The sequence below is a fragment of the Dermacentor andersoni genome, chromosome 7 (assembly GCF_023375885.2).
Source record: "Dermacentor andersoni chromosome 7, qqDerAnde1_hic_scaffold, whole genome shotgun sequence".
In the NCBI taxonomy this organism is placed as follows: Eukaryota; Metazoa; Arthropoda; class Arachnida; order Ixodida; family Ixodidae; genus Dermacentor; species Dermacentor andersoni.
Genome location: NC_092820.1, coordinates 168,831,628 through 168,853,850, shown reverse-complemented (window position 1 = coordinate 168,853,850; position 22,223 = coordinate 168,831,628). Strand labels below are relative to the sequence as shown.

At 48.1% G+C, this 22,223-nt stretch overlaps 2 protein-coding genes across 2 annotated transcripts in view; one reads left to right on the top strand and one right to left on the bottom strand.

Moving 5' to 3' along the window:
- Positions 1-3,411, bottom strand: part of LOC126533030 (silk gland factor 1-like) — a 36,414-nt gene extending 33,003 nt beyond the window's left edge. The window contains exon 1 of the mRNA XM_050180216.3: positions 1,290-3,411. Within this exon, the coding sequence (XP_050036173.1) occupies positions 1,290-2,387 (1,098 nt within the window). The 5' untranslated portion in view covers positions 2,388-3,411. The remainder of the gene's footprint in view (positions 1-1,289) is intronic.
- A 15,781-nt stretch (positions 3,412-19,192) lies between these two features.
- The window catches only part of DnaJ-60 (DnaJ-like-60), a 63,110-nt gene continuing 60,079 nt past the window's right edge, over positions 19,193-22,223 (top strand). Inside the window, exons 1-2 of the mRNA XM_055071714.2 lie at positions 19,193-19,354; positions 21,184-21,320. Coding sequence (XP_054927689.1) covers positions 21,301-21,320 — 20 coding nt within the window. The 5' untranslated portion in view covers positions 19,193-19,354; positions 21,184-21,300. The remainder of the gene's footprint in view (positions 19,355-21,183; positions 21,321-22,223) is intronic.

The window sequence follows — 22,223 nt, the reverse complement described above, 5'->3', positions numbered from 1 at the left end:
ACAAACGGATTGGCACGCCTTGCCAAGTCGGAAAATACTGGAAGCACCAAGCCCAGAAACCCTATCAAAATAATTTCACAACAGTTCCCATGTTCTCGGACTTGGGCTGGCGTATACTGTAAGCAACAGGTGTATTTTTTTCGTGATGCCAGAGTTGACGGTGTTGCCGTCTTCTGAAACGATTCACGAACTTCAAGGCCACAAATTGCCACTACACTGTGCCTACATGTATTAGCAATACATGCAGGGACCAAATTTTGTTCCTTTTAGGTTAAGAAATTATCCGAGAGATTTTCCCAGCGACGATGATGATGACGTCACAATAGCCTCGCAGGATGTGACGTATATAACGGTTGTGCAAGCCCTTTCCCGTCTCCCTCACTGCTAGTGGACTTAACTTGACATGCCCTTGGTTTTGTGTGGCAAGCGTTCCCTCGAGCTGCACTGAAATCGCAGCACTCGATAGCGAAGCTTATTATCGCATGGGTTATTGGGTAAACTCATGCTGTCGACTATCACCGCTGCGCAGGAGGTCATCGCCATGACGAAATTTGACGACCCCTTTAGTTATGGGAAACACAAGGATGCATGCACTGGTGTGGCTCCATATCCTCGATGTGCCAATATCTCAGCATAGAAGTGATAGTTTATGTCCATATAAAGTATACTCGGGTGCCTCTCACTATGTTTAAGACAATTTCGGCGAGAACTTCTTGTTGGGCTAGTCGGTACACCGTCAAATAAGAATTTCCTGCTTCATCCGGGGACCTTCCTACACACTCGATATACTTTACATGCATCACAAGAACAAGGCTTATAGTTTCAGCCCCGCAGCTTGTTGTGCCAGGGAAAGAATGTCCCGGATCCAGTTCCTGCTGTGTTCAAGGAAGTCAAACTGAGCTCCTTTAATTGAGCTGGCGCGTGCCTAGAACAAAAAGGGATTCTTAGCTGGAATTCTGCTTGTATACTATTCTCCCCACATTGGACTGATCTGTGCAGTCAGCCGAAATCGTAACGCGATCAAAACTACGGGCAACAGGTCGCACTTCTTTATGTCCTGATGTATAGCTATAGAGCGATTACCACGGCTGATGCTGTGAAGCAAATCAACGGTGCGTGAGTCCGGTATTAGCGCCCTCGTGGCTATATAGACGTATAGCCACGGATATTTTCGGTGTGGATCGATGCCCCAATGCTGTCGCGATAGCGTTTCTTTTGGTGCCAACTGTAGAGGTGTACACAGGTGCTGCCCCCGTTGTGACGGGGGCGCAGACAGCGGGAAAACCCACCTTGAGCAAGGACTCGTGTAGCGCGTGGTGAGGGCCCATGGCCGGGGAACAACAGCTGGACGGGTCCTGGTGCGATCCGTAGCCCATGCCCAGCATGGCCGGATTCGAGGTGGGCGCCAGCGCATGATGCTGCTGCTGCTGTGAATGCTGCGACTGATGCTGCTGCTGCTGTTGCGAGTGCTGTTGCTGTTGTTGCTGCTGCTGATGTTGCTGCTGCTGTTGTTGGTGGTGCTGCGGAGGAGGTGGCTGCATCATGTGTCCCGGAGACTCGGCGGCCATCTTGGTCTTGGAGTTGTGGTGGTGACTGCCGCCCGTGGTGGCCTTCTGCGCCTGCCGCACGGCCTCTCGCTTCTCGCATTTGAAGCGCTTCTGGCGCCGCAGGTAACAGCCGTTCTCGAACATGTTGCCTGAGTCCGGATGCAGCGTCCAGAAGGAGCCCTTGCCCGGCTTGTCCGGCGTGCGCGGCACCTTGACGAAGCAGTCGTTGAAGCTGAGCGAGTGGCGTATGGAGTTCTGCCAGCGCTGCTGGTTCTGGCGGTAGTAGGGGAACAGGTCCATGATGAACTGGTAGATCTCGCTGAGCGTCAGCATCTTGCTCGGGCTATTCTGGATGGCCATGGTGATGAGCGAGATGTACGAGTAGGGCGGCTTGGCGTGCGTGTACGACCGCCGGTACGCCTTCGAGTCGGCACGGGCCCTCTGCAGGGCGCCGGGAGAGTCCGGGCCCGCACCGGAGGACGGCGCGCTGCCCGGAACAGTGGCCGCGGCCGCCGGCAGGAAGTCGCGACCCAGGCCGCCGATGAGACCCGCCGACACCCCGTTCATGCCGGCCTGTCCCAGCGAGTTCATGGAGTTCATCGATCCCAGCGGTGCCACCGAGGGCGACATGCACGCCGAGCCCGACGTCATGGCGGGTCCGTTGCCAAACGACTGCGGCGCGTAGCCCGCGTGCATGCCGGCCATGCCCATGTTGTAACCGCCTTGCAACGGCTGCATGGCGGCCGCCGCACCCGATCCGCCGTTGCTCATGGAGCCAGCGCAGCCGGACGACGCGTCCTGGTAGCCTTTGTGCTGGCCCAACATGCTCGTTGCCGTCATCGCAGTTGGCGCATCGCTCGACGACTCCAGCCGCCGATGACCACACACCGCACCGTCGCCACAGCTCACAACAAACCTTCTTCCTGCCGCTCGCTCGCTGGGTATCGCGCGCGCGGCGCACTCTCGTTTTTGCCACACACACACGACGCGCACACAACCACGCGCGCTTCAACACCGGCCACCTGAGCAACACGCGCTACGCGGCACGTTCTTTGGTGGTCATGGAAGGGGGGGGTTCCTCTTTTTTTCGAAGCGGGGCACCTTCGCACCCGCACCGCGCTGCGCCGCTGGGTAAATAAGGCGCCGAGGCTGGTGTATTCGACACTGGGGCCGCCTCCGGCGATAGAAGTTCCCCCTGACGCCACGCCCACCATCGAGGCGGATCTCCGCGGCGGCGTCACGAACCAGCCAGCCAATGGTGTCGTTTAAAGGACATCTCCTCCCCTGCGGAATGCTTTAAGCGACCTCTCTCCCGTCACTGCTCCCCTCCTCCGACGAGACGCCGTTATGTGCGCTTTGTATTTCGTTCGAAAGACAGAGCGGCCGCTATCTCCCTCTCTTATTCTCACACACACCATCGAAGCAGCTCCTCCAGCGGCCGGTGCGGAAAAAGCTCTCTCGTCGCAGCGAAGCGCGCCGTCGCGACCGAGGCGGCAGAGGCCGGTTTTTCGTCCCGAAAGCCACGCTATGCTACGGGCTGCATTTCTCTTTATATTACGTCGTTTCTTTTTCTTCTCTTTATTGCACCGCGTCCGTTTCTTCCTTGTTTCTTTCTCTCTTCATTTCTTCCCCAGTGCTTGTTTCTTCGTCTAGGTCCTCCAGCTTCGGCCGTTGTACTGCTGTCCACGTTTCCATCAACTCCCTTCTCCACATGTCCCCTATTCCCTCCGTCGCGTCTTCTTCTTCCTTCTCCTCCTCTTCTCAGTAACAACCAAGCCGAGACGCTCGCCAGCCCGTCCTCGCATCGAAACACCACCGGCAGCAGCAGCAGCGAGCGACAGACGAGGCTCTCTTTTGCTGGCTCGTCCTTATTTCTTTACTTCTTACACGCCTAGCTCTCCTACACAGACAGAGACGTCGAGAGGACGCCGGGAGAGGCCTGCCTTCGCCCCACTTCCCTTCAGCGACCGCCCAAACCGAGCGTAGAGCAGTGTCGGTTACGTTTTCGGCAGCCTTAGAGGAGTCTCGAATGTTGATGCGATGACAGACGAGATTGAACGAAAGCGGGCTGCTCTCACCGGTGTTATCCGGAAAGAGAGCAAGGCAAGAAAGATATAGTTCACCACGTTGGTGGGTGGACGAAGAAGAGGTCTACTCTGCCTACTATCCGAGCCGAGGAAATCGCGCAAAGGGAGAGAACGGTAAGAGAGAGCAGGATTGCAGAGCGACAGAAAGAGCCCCAAGAGAACGCGAAAAACGTTATCGTATCTTCGAGCGGTGCAGGGTCCGCGCGGAAACTATCGAGTTCGGGCCAGCGGTTTTACACGAGTTCGCATGCTGATTAACCTGCGTTAACTGTGTTCCATCGCGGTGAATAAAAGCCGGTGATGCACAGTCTGCTACGACGACAAGTAACCAAACACTGCATGCAAGAGGCCTAAGATGGAGTATGTGTTTGCGTTTCATGTATATGGAAGACTTATTATGACATTTGTGTCTGCCACTGTTTGAAGAAGCCACAGCCGTGTTGTTTGATGCGTTTCTCTTCGCACTTCGCACAGCAATTCGTCCATCTTGTCTCCTCGCTGCTCGTGTAAAACTGAAAGCGAGTATATATTCTTATGACTCCGTTTGTCGATCGTGCCATCCTTCAGCACTGACTCCGTGCAACCTTCACGACAACGAAAACATGTTTCACTACACGACCAGCAAACCATCTTGAATTGAATTCTGGAGCTTTATACGTGCCATAACTACGATTTGATTATGAGGCACGCCGAAGTGAGGGACTCCGGATTAAGTTTGGCCACCAAGGGATCCTTAATCAGCCTCCAATGCACGGGTCACGGGTGTTTTTGCATTTCGCCCCCATCGAAATGCGGTCGCTGCGGCCGGGATTCGATCCCGTGACCTCGTGATTAGCAGCGCAACACCATACACTCTAAAAAGAGAGAGAGTTCCGGGATCTCTCTTTGAGGTAGTATCTTGCTTGTCCATATTTAACTCCTTTTCAGAGTAGATCTACCTCTTTTGAGAGAGAGCAGAATAACTCACCCCGGCAGAATTTTAGTACTCCACCGCAAGTGAGTGCTAGTGCTCTCCCCACACAAGAGATAACAGTACTCCCCCAAACAGTGTTTGCACTCCTCCAGACCGAGTGCTTCCACTCCTAATAACAGAGATATTGCAATACTTTAGAACAACGTACTAGCACTCTTCCCAATAGTGCGAAAGCCGTCACGATGTATATAGTAGTGGTCACGTTAGAAGGGATTTGCAATACTTACATGTCGGGAATAGTTGATTCCTTCATATTCTGACGTATATGTGTCTGCCACTTTTCGAAGAAGCCACGGCCGTGCATGCGTTTCTCTTCTCACTTAGCACAGCGATTCATCCATCTTGTCCCCTCGTTCCTCTCGTAAAACTAAAAGCGAGCATTTTTATGACTCCATTTGTCGATCGTGCCATCTTTCGACACCGAATACATCATGTTTCCCTACACGACCAGCAAACTGTGTTGAATTGAATTCTAATATTTTACGTGCCAAAATCACGATTCGGTTATGAGGCACGGTGTAGTGGGAGACTCCGGATTAGTTTTGACCACTAGGGGATCTTTAACGTGACCCCAATGTACGGTACACGGGCGTTTCTGCATTTCGTCCTCTCCGAAATGCAGCCACCGCGGCCGGGATTCGATCCCGCGACCTCATGCTTAGAGGCGAAATACCAGCAAACTATTTTACGCTTCTGTGTGTGTGTGTGCGTGTGTCCATAATTACTTTGTTTAGGGCAAAACAACAGACACGAGAAAGACGACAGGACAAGGCGGTATACCCTCAACTGACATCCTTTTATTGCGTCACTCCTTTATAGACAGCAGAATCTAGAAGAACATGTGAAGTGAGCACCATGTACAGGAACCACCAACATCCGATCACAAGAGCGCACTCATGCGACAGAATCCAGAAAACCATATTCAGCACTGTACAAGGTTAAAGAAGGCACACTAATGCACTGTGACCCCAATGACTGTATGAAGCTTTCTTCATTCAGTCATTGGGGTCATTGGGGTCACAAAAAGAGTGCCCTCTTTTTGTGATCGGACATGGTGCTCACTGCGCATATTCTTCTAGATTCTGCTGTCTATAAAGGAGTGACGCAATACAAGGATGAGAAGAAAGGGCTTTAACCAAGGTCTGTGAGTGTTGGCGCTGGCTAAAACTCCCAGGGTTCTACTAGGACACATAAATACCCAATAAAGTGGATGGGGAAACGACGCCACGGTAGCTCAATTGGTAGAGCATCGCACGCGAAATGCGAAGGTTGTGGGTTCGGTTCCCACCTGCGGCCAGTTGTTTTTTCATCCACTTTATTTTCCATTAATTTATCGTTTCTTTATTTCATTTATTAAGCACATGTAATTTCCCCTATGTTGTCCTTGGTGTCAGTGTTTGTTCGCTTCTTATGATATGGCAATAAAATGATGTTAGTTGGGAGTAGCGCCTTGTACTGGTCGTCCTTCTTGTGTCCGTTGTTTTGCGCTGAACAAAGTAATTATGGACTCGCACCAACTAGCCCGCCAACGCATTGTGCTGACTAACTTTCATATACACAACTGGCACCTTGCGCAGTACTGCATTGATTCAATGCGGCAGGGACGCGGAAAGGGGCAGTATCAGAGAGGCGAGGGAGAAACCGCGCACGCGCGTTCCGAGCCCTTTCCTCACTTTCTTCTCCTTTCGCTGCGACGAGATATCGGGCTGTATATTAGGAATTTCTATAGATGTCCACTTATTCCGCGTTGCGGCGTTGTCTGTATATATATATATAAGGAGAGCTGTACACATACACCTCCTCCTACCGAGCCCTTTGTTGCAGCAGAGTTCCCCCCCCCCCCCCCCCCCCCCCCCCCCCCCCGCCGACGCAGCGATGCGAAGTCGACTGGGTGCACGCGTGCCTCCTTACGCCCGCTGCTCTGGGAAACAAGAGCAAAAGGCAATGCTAGCCTCGAAGTTTCGATTTGACCGGCCTTGCAGTGTGTGTGACGGGGAGAACGGTTTATCGTATACCGTGCGCTTTCGGAAGACAACGCCCGTCACGGTCAACTTCTCGATGCGGAGTCGTCGGGACGGTCTATATATGGAAAGTCAGCGGTGCGCTCGATGCAGCATCTGGCAGCATGTGCACAAGCGACTGGTGGCGCGGAGAATTGTCAACAGGAGACGAAGAGTCCTTTGCTGCGTCTGTCACACCGAAGCTGCGTCTGTCGCGTCGAAGCTGCGCCTGTCGTGTCGAATTTGCGCTGGTCCTGTAGAATCTTTAGTGCCGCGATACAGGGCGTCGCCGACGAATCGGAACGCGGACGGAGGCTCATTGTGCAATGAGACTAAATAAATTTAGCAGTTCTATGCTAACTGATAAAATATCCTAACATAATAAAAGTAACGGTGCTTAGAACAAGACACAAGCAGACAATGTCTGGCCGTGACGTCTCTATTAATGGACGAGTGCCGTTGTACCTGACCATTGAAACCTACTGTTCTTCTTTTTTGTATCGAAGTTTTTATTGCTTTTCATATAGGTATACATGCATTTTTTCAGTACGTGTGGTTTGCCCCCATTCGTTCATCATTTGTCTTCATTGTGCGGTCTTCTTCGGGCGATCAGCCTTGCCGCTCGACTAGAAAGGCCTCCTTCCTCCTCCCTTCTCTTATTCCCCTCCTCCCTCCCTTCTCTTATTCCCCTCCTCTTTCCCCTGTGCAGTACTGTTGAGGTGTCCCCACTGCGAGAGACAATTCATTCATTCATTCATTCATTCATTCATTCATTCATTCATTCATTCATTCATTCTTTATTTACAACATATTTTACAAAATACGAAAGCAGTTACGGCGCTGCACTTTTCTCTTAAATTTCCTTCCTTTAAAGGTCACATATATACTAGTTCATTGTGCAAGCATGTCAACGCATTGTTATTTCTATTGATTTTCTTCGACATTTTATCGTTTTCTTCAATTGCTCCTTGTTCTTTGACAGTACACTGCGCATCTATGCGCACGTTACATACCAATCGTCTTTCACGACCACCGTGTATACATTGTTCATCGATTGAAGTGCATCGACGTTAAAAGCTCGTCTGGGCGCGGTGTGCGTGCGCAAGCGCTCTTCCGTGCGCTTGTTTCATTTGCTTACTGCCCCTCTGCCTAGTCATTTGACCGCCAAACGTTGCAGACAGGAAAGCCGGCGAAGAAAATTCCCAACATTTCCAACATCATCAACCCAATCAATCAATCGGCCTACAGACGACGTGCCCATACAACATACAACAGCATGCCAGACGACAGACATTTTCAACAGGAAATTGCGTATAGCTCGTGAGCCTTTGTCCTGTTCAAAACCGGCGTTTCTTTCGTCACCCGACTAAAACAGCAATTTTCTGCAAAGGAAGTAACAAATACTGCCTGAGCGACAGGCTCGCAACTGCACCTATCTGTTTCCAAATTGCCCTCGCTTCTTTGTCTAACTATACATCGCTGTCTTCAAGAACACCACACCGCCCCATCGACATTTCTTCCTGTAATCTGTATACGCTAAATGTTTAGAAATTATATTAAAAAAGCAAGAGGGAAAAGAAGGTTCCTTTCCATCGGTTTCGTCACAGTGACAATTTACGCTTTTTCAAAATATGCTAGCGAATGAGGTGTACACAGATACGCGAGCGCGTATACAGTGACGCTCCGTGCGGAATATCGAAAGGCGTTCCACGGACGCCGACATAAACGTGCGCACGGTGCCAAGAAAGGAAAAAGTGGAGAAGGAAAGGCAGAGACGTTAACCGGTTTGCTACCCTACACATGGGAGCGGGATGGGGGGATGAAATGGGGAGGAGAGAGAGAGAGAGCACATAACACAGCACACACACATCGTCAGTTACAGTCTGTCACTCTTGCGCGGTAAGTGACATCACTGTCACAGCCGCTTGTTCAAGCCCGTCTCTTTCAAAACAGAAGTAGTCCCTTCGCCGCCTTCAGCTGCGATGTCTTCTGTCGGCGATATGTGAAAATAGTTGCAGCTGACAATGGTCTATTGTCAAGGCGCGCTAGAACGGACGCCAAATAACAGCGTGTCGCTCCCCACGCACGCCATCGACACCGACCCAACAAAGGCCGCGACGATATCTAAATGGAGCAGCGCGAGCAACGGCCGTGCGATCAGCTGAGGGTAGAGGGAACGAAAGGGAACAGCGAGTCACCTGTATGAAACCACAAGGCTGCAGGTATCGTCGGTACCATCGGCTTTAGGTCAAAATATACAGGACAGCGCCACGTGTTGCTTTAATCGGAGAAACGCTGTAGTTTGAATTGAGGTTCGGCCTTTCATGCTGAAGCGACACGTGTATAGTGGGCGTCAATTTTCCTTTCACGGAAAGGCTGTCAATACGAGTTCCGCAACCATTTCTGTCTGGCGACGTGGTCGATATATACCAAACGTGAAAGCAGCCACAACATTGTGTCAGAACCCCGAATTTTCTTCGAAACGCGATGATCAATGATAATAAAGCCCGTTCGTCGCGTTATTTTGGCCAGGAGTTTGCGTATCATATGCGGCCTGTGGCGATGAAAGCTGCATGCCGCTATACAGTTACTATGTATGGCTCCCACAGGGAGCCATGCGCAGCAACTGCACATGCCGCGGTTGCCGCCGTGGTGCTGCAATGCAGAACGCCCAGCCACGAGCCAGTTGCGCTCGGACGCAGCAGGAGCTGCGTTCGAGCGAGGCTGTTCGGTGTAGACGCATGTGTTTAAAAAAAAAAAAAAACATATGACGTTTTACGTGCCAAAACCACTTTCTGATTATGAGGCACGCCGTAGTGGAGGACTCCGGAAATTTTGACCGCCTGGGGTTCTTTAACGTGCACCTAAGTCTAAGTACACGGGTGTTTTCGCATTTCGCCTCCATTGAAATGCGGCCGCCGTGGCCGGGATGCGATCCCGCGACCTCGTGCTCAGCAGCCTAACACCATAGCCACTGAGCAACCACGGCGGGTAATGGGTTTAGACCCCTTACTAGCCATTGACTATGGTTCTAAACATTTTGCGCGCAGGAGGAGGACGTTCTGGGCTGTATATAGGCCTGCGACGTCCTTCTCTTCCTGTTTTCCGCACAAAGAAAAATAAAAACACACGAATGAATTAAATGTGAAGCGGTCACAAGTGGAGGCTACGGTAATTTAATATTTGCTCTAAAAAAAAAAACCGAAGCAGTCAGCCCTGAAGACTCTGCCGGACTACTTGGCGCAGTAACACATGTGCGCAAGCTCAGCCCCTGAAGATTTCGCGCCATTGTCACGGGGAATTTCTGCCGAATGCGTTTCGCCAATGCCAAATACACCTTCCATATGCATGCTGAGACACGCATGTTTTTCACGGGTGTGGTCTGTCGGGATATACGCCCCCTCGCGGTGCCCTTATCAGCCTCCCTGCGTCGCGCCAGTGCTACGTCAGCACCTACGTCACAGCACGCGCCCAGGCACGCGCTGCGCGAGCAGAACGCGTGCAACATATATAAACAGCCGCACAAAGGGCTTTGCATGCAAGCAATCGTGGTCAACTCACGTGCATGTCAAAACACGCGCAGACCAGCATCGAGTTGCAAGATTTCGCGTTTTGACAAGAGTATCGCCGCGGCTTGACAGCGCTTCCTGGGCAGATAAAGCGCTGCAGTTCTTTGTCGTAATCTCCGACACTACGACAATGGAAAAATGAAGCAAATGAGATAAACAGAGTATGGCCGATAGCAATAATTTTTAGCAAGAACGTTTTGTCTTCGCTCTAAATGATTTTTCGCGTTTTAGTATAAGGAAGCCTTGCCTCGGGAGCTCATTTGTAAATATATCTGAAGGGAGAAATCATTTTGTTCGACAGGCAATGCACTGACCTGTTGCCTGCGAATGAAAAAAGTTAGAAGTCTGCTATCTCTAGGAAGTATATCTTTAATTTATATCATCAATTCTTTCTTTTTTTAAAAACTTCTTGAAAATTGCGAACACCAAAAAGTATTTAGTTTACAACTCTATAACTCCGCAATAAAAACGATATCCCAATTCCGTAAACTACATCTATTGAGATATCTAAAGCGGACAAGATTGATTTATTGATACACTATGCTACCATATAATATGGGTAAAACTTTTAAAAAATCCTCGTATGTAATCTAACAGTTTCACGTAAGCTATAGCTTACGTGAAATCGTACAAGTGTGATTTGTAAGCTTATATATAAGCTTGCATATCGCACTTGTACGATTTAGATGCGCTAACGGATGCAATTAACAGGACCATGATATCCTTTTTTAGTGCAGAGCTACAGATTTGTAAACGTTATGGTCAAATTTTTTATGCTTACCAATTTTATGGAATAGCTGCAGAACTTATAACCTTACTTAAAAATTATGCTTCTTATAGTCACTGAAATTTAACTATCGCTCAACCGCAACATATTTCATTTAAATCTGTCCGTCAGCGTCTCGTAAAAGCATTTCTGCGTTTTGAAAGTACAGAGTGTCCCAGCTAACTTTAGACAAGCTGCTCAACGAAACAGAAAAAAAAAAAAATTAAAAAGACTCCGTGCAAGATACAATTATAAGACCTCCAGTGTTCGCTCGTTAGAGTTGTACAAATTTCCTCTGCTATACGTGCCACGCAAGATAGCTGGCGTATTGCACTAACAATAGATTGGTGCCGCTTGAAGTGCAAGCTTTGTTCGGATCTGTCATGGCTTCAGTTGGCCATGCGAAGAGGATATGTCAGATTTGGTATTTGGAAGCCGGAAGTGTGGAGGCAAATCGCGTTTCTTTCTTTTTTAGGCCGGCTGGACTGACATATATATATATATATATATATATATATATATATATATATATATATATATATATATATATATATATACGAAATGAATTGGCGTTCTGGTTACTTCTTAAGAAACAGCTGTTTTACTCATTGAAGCAAAAAAGTAATTGGAACACCAATGCATTTCGACGGACACTTTGAAAGCGAATATTTCGGAACTGGTGCTGTCCAGAGAATTCGTTCCAAGTGGATACGCCGTGCGAATGCAGCGGCCATAATTTGTCGATTGAAATATGCGGGGTAAGGTAATGAAAAAGTTAATTAGCGTAATTAATTTAATTATTCAATGAATTGAATTATTCGGCGCAGGAGACGAAAGATCTGATCAAGAAACGCCAATGTATGAAAGCCTCTAACCCTACAGCTAGAATAGAACTGGCAGAACTTTCGAAGTTAATCAACAAGCGTAAGACTGCTGACATAAGGAAGTATAATATGGACAGAATTGAGCATGCTCTCAGGAACGCAAAAAGCCTAAAAGCAGTGAAGAAACTAGGAATTGGCAAGAATCAGATGTATGCGTTCAGAGACAAAGCCAGCAATATCATTACTAATATGGATGAGATAGTTCAAGTGGCTGAAGAGTTCTATAGAGATTTATACAGTACCAGGGGCACCCACGACGATAATGGAAGAGAAAATAGTCTAGAGGAATTCGAAATCCCACAGGTAACGCCGGAAGAAGTAAAGAAAGCCTTGGGAGCTATGCAAAGGGGGAAGGCGGCTGGGAAGGATCAGGTAACAGCAGATTTGTTGAAGGATGGTGGGCAGATTGTTCTAGAGAAATCGGCCACCCTGTATACGCAATGCCTCATGACCTCGAGCGTACCGGAATCTTGAAAGAATGCCAACATAATCCTAATTCATAAGAAAGGGGACGCCAAGGACTTGAAAAATTATAGACCGATCAGCTTACTATCAGTTGGTATGGAACGGTAAAGCTTTAATGTGCTTACTATCAGTTGCCTACAAACTATTTACTAAGGTAATCGCAAATAGAATCAGGAACACCTTAGACTTCTGTCAAGCAAAGGACCAGGCAGGATTCCGTAAGGGCTACTCAACAATAGACCATATTCACATTATCAATTAGGTGATAGAGAAATGTGCGGAATATAAGCAACCCTTATATATAGCTTTCATTGGTTACGAGAAAGCGTTTGATTCTGTAGAAACCTCAGCAGTCATGGAGGCATTACGGAATCAGGGTGTAGACGAGCCGTATGTAAAAATACGGAAAGATATCTATAGCGGCTCCACAGCCACCGTAGTCCTCCATAAAGAAAGCAACAAAATCCCAATAAAGAAAGGCGTCAGGCAGGGAGATACGATCTCTCCAATGCTATTCACAGCGTGTTTACAGGAGGTATTCAGATACCTGGATTGGGAAGAATTGGGGATAAAAGTTAATCGAGAATACCTTAGTAACTTGCGATTCGCTGATGATATTGCCTTGCTTAGTAACTCAGGGGACCAATTGCAATGCATGCTCACTGACCTGGAGAGGCAAAGCAGAAGAGTGGGTCTAAAAATTAATCTGCAGAAAACTGAAGTAATGTTTAACAGTCTCGGAAGAGAACAGCAATTTACAATAGGTAGCGAGGCACTGGAAATGGTAAGGGAATACATCTACTTAGGGCAGGTAGTGACGGCGGATCCGGATCATGAGACTGAAATAATCAGAAGAATAAGAATGGGCTGGGGTGCGTTTGGCAGGCATTCTCAGATCATGAACAGCAGCTTGCCATTATCCCTCAAGAGAAATGTGTATAATAGCTGTGTCTTACCAGTACTCACCTACGGGGCAGAAACCTGGAGGCTTACGAAAAGAGTTCTACTTAAATTGAGGACGACGCAACGAGCTATGGAAAGAAGAATCATGGGTGTAACGTTAAGGGATAAGAAAAGAGCAGACTGGGTGAGGGAAGAAACGCGAGTTAATGACATCTTAGTTGAAATCAAGAAAAAGAAATGGGCATGGGCAGGACATGTAATGAGGAGGGAAGATAACCGATGGTCATTAAGGGTTAGGACTGGATTCCAAGGGAAGGAAAGCGTAGCAGGAGACGGCAGAAAGTTAGCAGGATGCGTTGTTGGGCAAGTTGGTTCATTGTAATAGGAAACATTGCTTGCGCTTTCTAGACAATCACATGTAAGAAGACAGGACAGGTGCAAACTTGCGCCTGTCCTGTCTTCTTACATGTGATTGGCAGAAAGTTAGGTGGGCGGATGAGATTAAGAAGTTTGCAGGGACGACATGGCCACAATTAGTACATGACCGGGGTTGTTGGAAATGCATGGGAGAGGCCTTTGCCATGCAGTGGGCGTAACCAGGCTGATGATGATGATGATTCAATTGAACATTTTGATTTCTCGTAGAAGTAATGGCCGCCTCACCTAGTAATCTAGATCAAGCTCTAGAATTGTGCTATCTGCCATAGGCAACATTTTAAAAAATGTGGTGCGGCTGAAAAAAAAAAAAAAACTTCAGCGAGTGCTGCTCAGACAACCGAGTATTTCTGCAAGCCAGATCATCTGCCGAAGGGGACCAGCAGGGATGCTGCAATGCCTGCCCACCTTCATGTTCTAGGAAATGTTAACCTGGCCGAAGGAATTTCCAGCACGTTGAAAGAACGCCCGAAGTTTTCTGTTCTGCCGGGTCTCCGGGTCCACGAAATGCTGGCCCTGAACAGGAGTGTGGCAAATTGTTCTGAGGGGGAAGATTGCGAAAGGTGCCTTTTGGACGGTGTGGACAGCCTTTTGAAAAACCTCGAGCAAGTGCAGCTTCGCCCTAAAGATCCGACTAGGAACGTGGTCACGTATGTCAGAAAGAATAACCTTCAGCTTTTGCAAGCCGACAAGGAGGGTGGCTTCGTCGTCGTGTCGGCAAAAGCGCTTAGTGAAAAAGCAGCGCAAGCACTAGACAAGAACTTTGTAATAGCAAATACAAAAGTAAGTAACCTAAAGGCCAAGGTTATTTTGCCGTGCAAAGAACTTGAACTTCTACAACTGTCTAAGACCATCAGCGTCTCCAAGCAAGCCGCGCTGTCGGTTTTTTTCCTTGTGAAAACACATAAGCCAGACACGGTCATTTATATGTATTGTCAGTGAGCGGGAATCATGGAAGCAACACGCATGTAAATATTTATTTAAGCACCTTAATGCGCTTGAGGTGAACGATTCGTTCGCCGTTAAGAACTCAACTGATGTTATGCATGGTTTCTTATAGAGCTTTCACGGCGGCGGTAATGCATTTTCATGTTGACGTCGAAGATTTATTTTGTTCTGTACCACACGCAGGGCTGTCTTTAATTGTAAGAACCTGTATTGAACAGAACGAGGTCCTCGCCTTTGAGAGGGCCGCAGGCATTTCTCTTGATATTTTTATGACCTTATAAGAAATTTATCTGTCCTCGACGTTCCTCTCTGACAATAATCACCTTTATATTCAGCGAAAAGGGATCTGCATTGGCTCGTGTGGAGCGCCAGATCTGTGCGACATGTTTTAGCTTGATTTGACAGATAATTGGCTCAGGTCCTTGACGATGCAAAGATGTTGAAGGTATTTTGGTATGTTGACGTCCTTTTAATGATCTTAAAAGCTAACCCTTCTGTGACAACCACTAACTCAGTGAATGAAATTTTAACACTATTTATACAGCATGCCAAATGGGCTTTCTTTAACACGTGAGCGTCTCTCTAATTGCAAGTTGCAGTTTTTAGACCTGAGCTCGACATTCCAGGAGCAGAACACATGTTGGGCTTATATTGCTCACGTTCACGCAAGAAGCTTTCACTATTCGACGCGGCTCGTTCCAGACTTGTTAAGAGGGTGTTGCGGCTAGGGTGGCGTTCATGGCATGGAATCTACCATGCTCATAGACTACTACGTTACGTTGTAGAAAATGAAGGAAAAAGGGTAGATTAGCTTAGTTACACGGCTCCAGTGCGGAAGCCCACTCCATGAAGGAGTAAGTTAAACGTGTCAGTTCACGTCAGGACCTTCTGTCCTCACTCTCGAACAGTCTCTGCTTTTAATACCGTCGTCTCCACTAGGCGAGTCGACCCTGCAGGGAATGTGAAGACTGTCCAGCAGCAAATCACAATCGTCGGCTCCGTGGTGATACGACGCACATGTTCATAATAAACCGCAGTAACTCCGCCTCCGAAGAGACTGGTTTAGAATCTGTGGCAAGAAATCAGTCGGCGACACTGTAGTTCCTTCGTCGTTGCCCCCCCCCCTTCTTCTTCACTCAGTCTGCAAGGTGAAGGGCGGGCTGAGGGCCTTCCGTGGAACACTGCAACAGCCGGTTTACACGCTGTCTTGACGGCTGGATAAATGCCGAGGGATGGGAGGTGATCTGACTAGTCTAATTATAACCGCGCCTATCAATTCGTTGTCGTGGTTGCCTCGCGTTCATCCTTTTCTCCGGTTTCCAGGTAATGGTGGGGTGAGCGCTTTTAGTCGTTGTCCACGCCGCGTTCACGTCTGGATAGGAGGTGCGGTGGTTTGACACGTGGCAAACGTTCAATTAACACCCTTGGTGTTACATCTCAACCCTTGGTGGTGTTGAGATGTAACAAAGGCCATTGCTTCCGTGTGTCTTGAGGGGGCACTGGTGAAACCTTGTCCTCACAAGATGCAGGAAAGTTTCGCTAATCAGGTCACTCGGCTGCGTTCAGCTGGTCATTCTAGCTCTATCGCTGTCGCAGTTTCAGAAATCCTCCTTCGAAAAGTGAAGGGAACGAGGAAAAAAAACATAGGCAGCTGATGGACAAAATACCAATGGTTGTGCCTTACATGCACAAGGTTACAACTTAAGAGCGTGGCTAACAGGCGCAAGGTACCTATAGGTTTCCTCGGCACCACGCAAGTTGGCTGGTCTGCGCATGCCCACGGATTCCAAAAGCTCCGAGGCGCTCTTCATGCGGGAAGAGACATGATAAGTCGCACGCCTCCTGCTTGGTTGTCGTGGTGTGCGAATTAGCTGCGGTAGGGCTTACATCGGCAACACAGGCTGGTACCTATAAGTGACAGAGTTAGACGGAACAAGAACTTGCGATAAAAAACAAACTTTCAGCACATATGTCTGTGCATTGCGATTCCTGCATGTGTGAGCCGAGGTGTTGTGTGGTTTGCATTCTCGGTAAGAGTATACGAATGCCGTGGCGCGTGAGATAATGGAAGCATACATTAAAAAGCAGGGACATGTGTATCAGTGACACGTCTTTGGTTCTGCGTGGCAGCGAATACGAATTTGTTCTATCTTTACTAGTTGGAAAGTTTCTGGGAATTCCGTTATCTGGTGTAATTTGATAAGCGTTTCAAACGATGTGGTTTGCTCATGTTCGGAAAGGCTATGTACATTACGCTGCTCTTCTGTGAACAACAGTTAGTTGCGAACGATGCTTTCAAGTCTTCCTTCCGTGGTTGTAGCGCGTTTATTTCACACCAGTTATCATGTAGCAACTATAGCCCAGCAGCAAGTTTTACTAGAATACCGCTATATTTACTGCAAGCTCCCCTTATATAAACTCAACGCACCTTCCGCGGGGCCTGTAAGGCATTACACAATTAAGCAAGTGCTTTACTTTCCGTTGTCAACACCGCGATACTTTGTTGCCCGTTTTCTGTTGCCTGGCGTATGCACGGGCAAACTTGTTTACCGGCAACATGGGCGGTTAGCCACACCATTGCCAGGCGGAGAACAAGAGATTAAAGGGCCAGGCGAGAGATACGGCGTGCGGGGGTTCGAAGGACATTTCCTCTCGGCTCGACTCTCTACGCGTGTGGGAAGCGATGTCGAAGGCACGCCGCGTTGTATATCAGTGCCGTTATCTGCATATGCATGTACCATGCGCACCCTTCTTATCAGCTGCGTCGCGGAACAACGTAGGGGAGGCGACCGCGAAGCCAGCTTTTCCCGGGCGAGCGAGCCCTCATGCCAGAGCCGCTGGCGACTGCTCCCCCCCCCCCCCAAGGAGAGAGCAACCGGCCGGTATTGAACTGTGCAGCGCCACAGACTTCCCTAATGAAATTGCTAGCGGGAACTGTGGCGCTGAGGCAGTTCAGACACCACGGGACTGGCATTCGGGCTTGTGGCTTCAAACGTTCCCCTTGCGGCCTTATTTACTGCGCTCCTTATCTGCATTCGTTGGCCCAAATTTCGAACCAGCAGTACTAGTTTGCGGAAGGCAATAATAATCTATTAATAATACTCTTACTATTGTCATATATGACATATGACAATAGTAAACTATTCGTGATATAATGTTCGTGCCGGTATTTTTTTTTAATCATTAGTATCGTCGTGAAAACGACTCGATGCACAAGGCGGAGCAATCGGAGACTGGCTGTCCTTTATTCTCCTCACTGCGCTCTCTCTAAACTTGCTCCTCAACATCACGCGTAAGGTCACCAAGAAGCAATGTTACCGTCGTCTGGCATGGCCAGTACTCAACTGTTCACACAATACAAAGCCCTTACAACATTTATTTTCTTAATCACGCAGACCCAAACCTCCTCGCTGAAACGTGGGAGGCTGCGATCTCCAAGCCGGACCTGGTCGACCAGCGCGAACTCGTCGCCCGGGCCCAGAGGGCGATCCAAGCCAGAGGGTTCCTGGAATAAGGGACCGTCCCACCTCGACTGACAAGTCACTGCTTGGAATAAAGGTTTCACTCTCTTTCTCTCTCTCTCTCTCTCTCTGTTTTCATAAGTCGCTCTCATTGTTTTATTTTTCCGAGCTTTGCATTGTTGTTTCATAGTTAGCTTCACACATGGTTCAGGTGCTTTCCTCCTCATTTTTTTTTATTGAACATAAATTGAGTTCTTGCAGTGTATAAAATACATAACTTTCGTAATTGTCCTTTTGTATCTAATGTGTTTGTTTTCTCGTATTATGTCCGCTTGTTCTCGCAGTTATTGATGTTCTCACGAGGCAGCCGGTTTGTTTCCTGTCAACGGTGGCAACATTCCTGCGGGAGCGAAATGCAACAATGCTTGAGCACCGTGTTTTGGGTGCGCGTTAGTGAAACCCAGGTGGTCAAAGTTATTGCATGCGGAGCCCCGTATGGGCGTACCTCATAGTCCGTGCGCTGTACCTACTTCGGGACGTCAAAACCCTAGATTTGAATGTAATTTTTTTTTCTCGTGCTTAGAGCCTTATTTGCTGAGCATTTCAGCTCAGGCAGACGGGGACGACAGCAAGACGCTGGCACCAAGTTGCCCATCGCGGTGTCAATGTCTTCTTCGTGTCTGCAAAAATACTTTCCAAGTGCATTTACCAACATGCCCGACAAACAATTACTCTAGCTCTTTGCTTTTATTAATGATGTCGGGGTATAACAAGCGCTTTAGCAGCCAATATTGCGCTTTTATCGCACTCCACTTAACAACAAAACAATTTTCTCTCAACAATCCCGAGTGTATCCTGACCAAAGGCAAAAGAAAAAAGAAAAGATGCAACACGCACAACACGTGTCACGCCCCCGTCGTATACGTATGCCGGAAAGCCGCGCAGGCTGCCGACACGGAAACCCAGTTTTACGCTCAAAGTCAACACACAATAAGGCCGCGTAAAGGATATGTGCTTTTCGTGAAACAAACTGCGCGACATTGAGCTACCTAAAAGAAAAATGAAGCGTTAGCGCTGGGCAGACAATAAAATGTCCCGTGGGAGCTTTTCATTTACTTACTTTGCTTACCTTTCAGCAATGTACAACCGTCAAAGCGGTTCCGGAACACTTCCGGCGCGCGCCGTTAGCCGCACCGTTCACTTCCGGTCCGAGCCGTGAGCCCCGGCAGAGCTGAGGTCGGTGTTCCGGCGCGCGGTTCTGGTTCCGGCTCAGCGAAGAGCGGACGTGCACGGAGTTCCCCCCGTCTTTCACACAGGCAAGTGAAGTGACGTCACCAACCTACGTCATCGCTTCGCTCCGGAACAATCAGCTGCTAGGAAGGTGTGGCTGTCAAAATCAGCGTAAGGTGCTTCACTGATAATTGATAATCGCAAATTACAAATCAATAATATTTATCGACCAAGTCTCATAGTAGCGGCGAACATCAGAATTCATTCATTAATTCTATCAAAGCATTTGCTCTTAATTTACAGAGTGTTCTCACTTACAGAGTGAATTTGTGTGTGCATTTATGCGTGTTTGTGTAAAGGGCCCGTTTATACTATACGGTCTTTTTATTATAGATTATGGTTATACTAATTAATATTATTTTGTGTCCTTCTTTCCCTCCCCTTTCCTCCTACGTATGTCTTGAAGGAGGCCTTAGTGTAAATAAATGAAAAAAAAAAGGACGGAAGAGGATGAGGTTGAAAGCTACGATTTGCGAGTTGAGAGCTCCTCAGCCCCCTGCGCACTGACAGCAGAGCACGAGCATTGTACGTAAAACCAGAGAGAAAGTGCTGAGCGTTGGCATATGGCATGCATACAGATAGCATTTAATTGTGCGCATTTTTTTAATAGCGTGAGTGCGGAATTATAGAAAATAAATGGAGTCATAATCGTAAACAAACTTGGCATAACCACGTAAACGATGGTAAATGCATGTAGGAAATCACTGAAAGACCTTTTAATGCAGAACGGGATTAAATTCAAAGAATGTGAGATCAGTTAATTATGTTGATTCCGCGTTTGTGGAAAGAGTTGAGCGGTCTTGTAAGAGTGTTAGAAATCCCCCGAAGAATGTACTCGTATGAGACTGAGGAACTCAATTGTATTCAAGAATTTGTACTCTAACTCGCGTTATTTCAGTAGATAGGCACTACGATCATTATAAACGATTTGTATTATAATTAGTTTCTTTAAGTTATTGACATTACGAGGTATCTTTTAAATATATGTGTAGAAGGATACGGTGGTACACATAGACAGCGCCGGCTACATACGCGTTTTCTTTTTATTCACACACGTGAGCAAAACCTCATAAATGTCTCAAACGAAAAATAGAGAGACGAATAAGTGAGAAAAGTTCTAAAGTTCGCCTACACACACACGCAATATATTTGCACAAAGACAACTGGGCCCGTATTCACGAAGAGCTCTTACCGTATAATTGTGCGTAAGAGGAAATTCCAGTCAATCCAGATACTGGACGCATTATTAGCGAATGCGGCCGGAAAATGCCAAAAATACCTCACGAATAAAACGCTTTGTTAATTCGGCCCGTTTGTTACCAGGTATATTTTGTTCGCCCACTGTTGGCCACTACAGGGGCTGAATTCAGAAAGCTTTTCGTTCGCGAGCGATTTTTGCCATTGGCCAGCCGCCTTCGCCAATATGAGGTCCAGAAACAAGATTATCTGGAATTCGCTCCTTCGAACAATTCTAGCGTACAAGAGCCCTTTGAGAATACGGGCCCCCGTGTCTCGACCTTCCTATGAACTTTTTTCTTGGTTGCATTAATTCGTCATTGCGTTATCGGTGCGCGTGGATGCACCTTTGTTGCTCAGTCAGGAAGCACGAGTCATATAGGCTCACTTCGCCATCGCCTCAGTGAAACGCACGTTCGCGATCGCCGAGACTCTGAGCCAAACTACCGGCGGTCGGCATCCTATATAGCACAGAGCAGCTGAGCAGTTCCCCCGCGTTGCTGAAAGTTTGCCAAGCACTTGAATGCAAAAGGAAAAATACCACAGAATGCGCTCTCTACGTTTTCTGTGTGTTTATTTACGTGGTATATATTTATTTATTTATTATTTATTTTTTCAGGAGGACGCGCGAGAGGCGGAGGAGAATCCCGTTGGCTTCCGACGCCTCACAAAAGGCCCGGGAACGCAAACAACGCGTCGACCGGCGAGTCCGCTAGACGTTCGGGACACAGTCGCGATGGACGGCGCGCGTGCAGGGTAAGAAACGAAAGGGGGAGAGAGAGTAAAGTGGCTCCCTCTGCAGGTGGGGAAAAGCTTTTCTTCCTTGTGCTTTCAACGGAGAACACGACAGCGTTTGCCCCAATACAGCGGTCGCCGCTCTCTCCGTCACCGGATTTGCCACGCCATTTCTTCGACACCTGCACGCGGAAGACTTCGGATTCACGCAGAGTAACGCCCGCGCACGGGGCCCCCGGACGCATAAGGTACCCTGGCATAAAGAAAGCGAGAGAGAAAGGAGAAAAAAAAAAACACGTACACGTGACCTCCGAGATCGCGCGGATCTCGGAGGTCGGTCCACCATCCGATTTCGGAGGTCTGCAACATTAAGTTTCCTCTGAGGGAACTCTGGCACTGCGGTCGTTCAGCTGAATGACGGTGATAGCACAGATAGATTTATATGATCGTGCTTTTGGCTTCAAACGTCCTTGTGGCGTAAGTTACTGCGCTTTACGTTTCTAAATTTCCAGGCACTCATACTTTTATGAACGCACGAAGCAAGGCAATTAGTCACTGCACATGTGTAATCATCGCGAGTTGCATTTATAACGCAGCATTTTGTTGAAGGTGATCAGCTTGGAAAGTCCAAAGCCGTATTTGAGACCAAAAGGACGAACTATAGGAGAAGCCCCTCGTATCAAAACACCCATCAGTATATGCATACACGCCGGCTCGCCGCCGTACTCGCGGCTGCCATATAGCTAGAGTTGCCTCTGTGGTAATTCTCCGCCGGAACCTAATGATCTATAACGGGCCAATTTTAAGCTATTCGTTACCAAAACCCGAGCAAGGCGTTGTTCAAAACAAGCCCAGCGTTCACGAGCCCTCTGTATATACCCAGACCAAATGGCCCTCAACTTTCGACCCCCACCTGACCTCTGT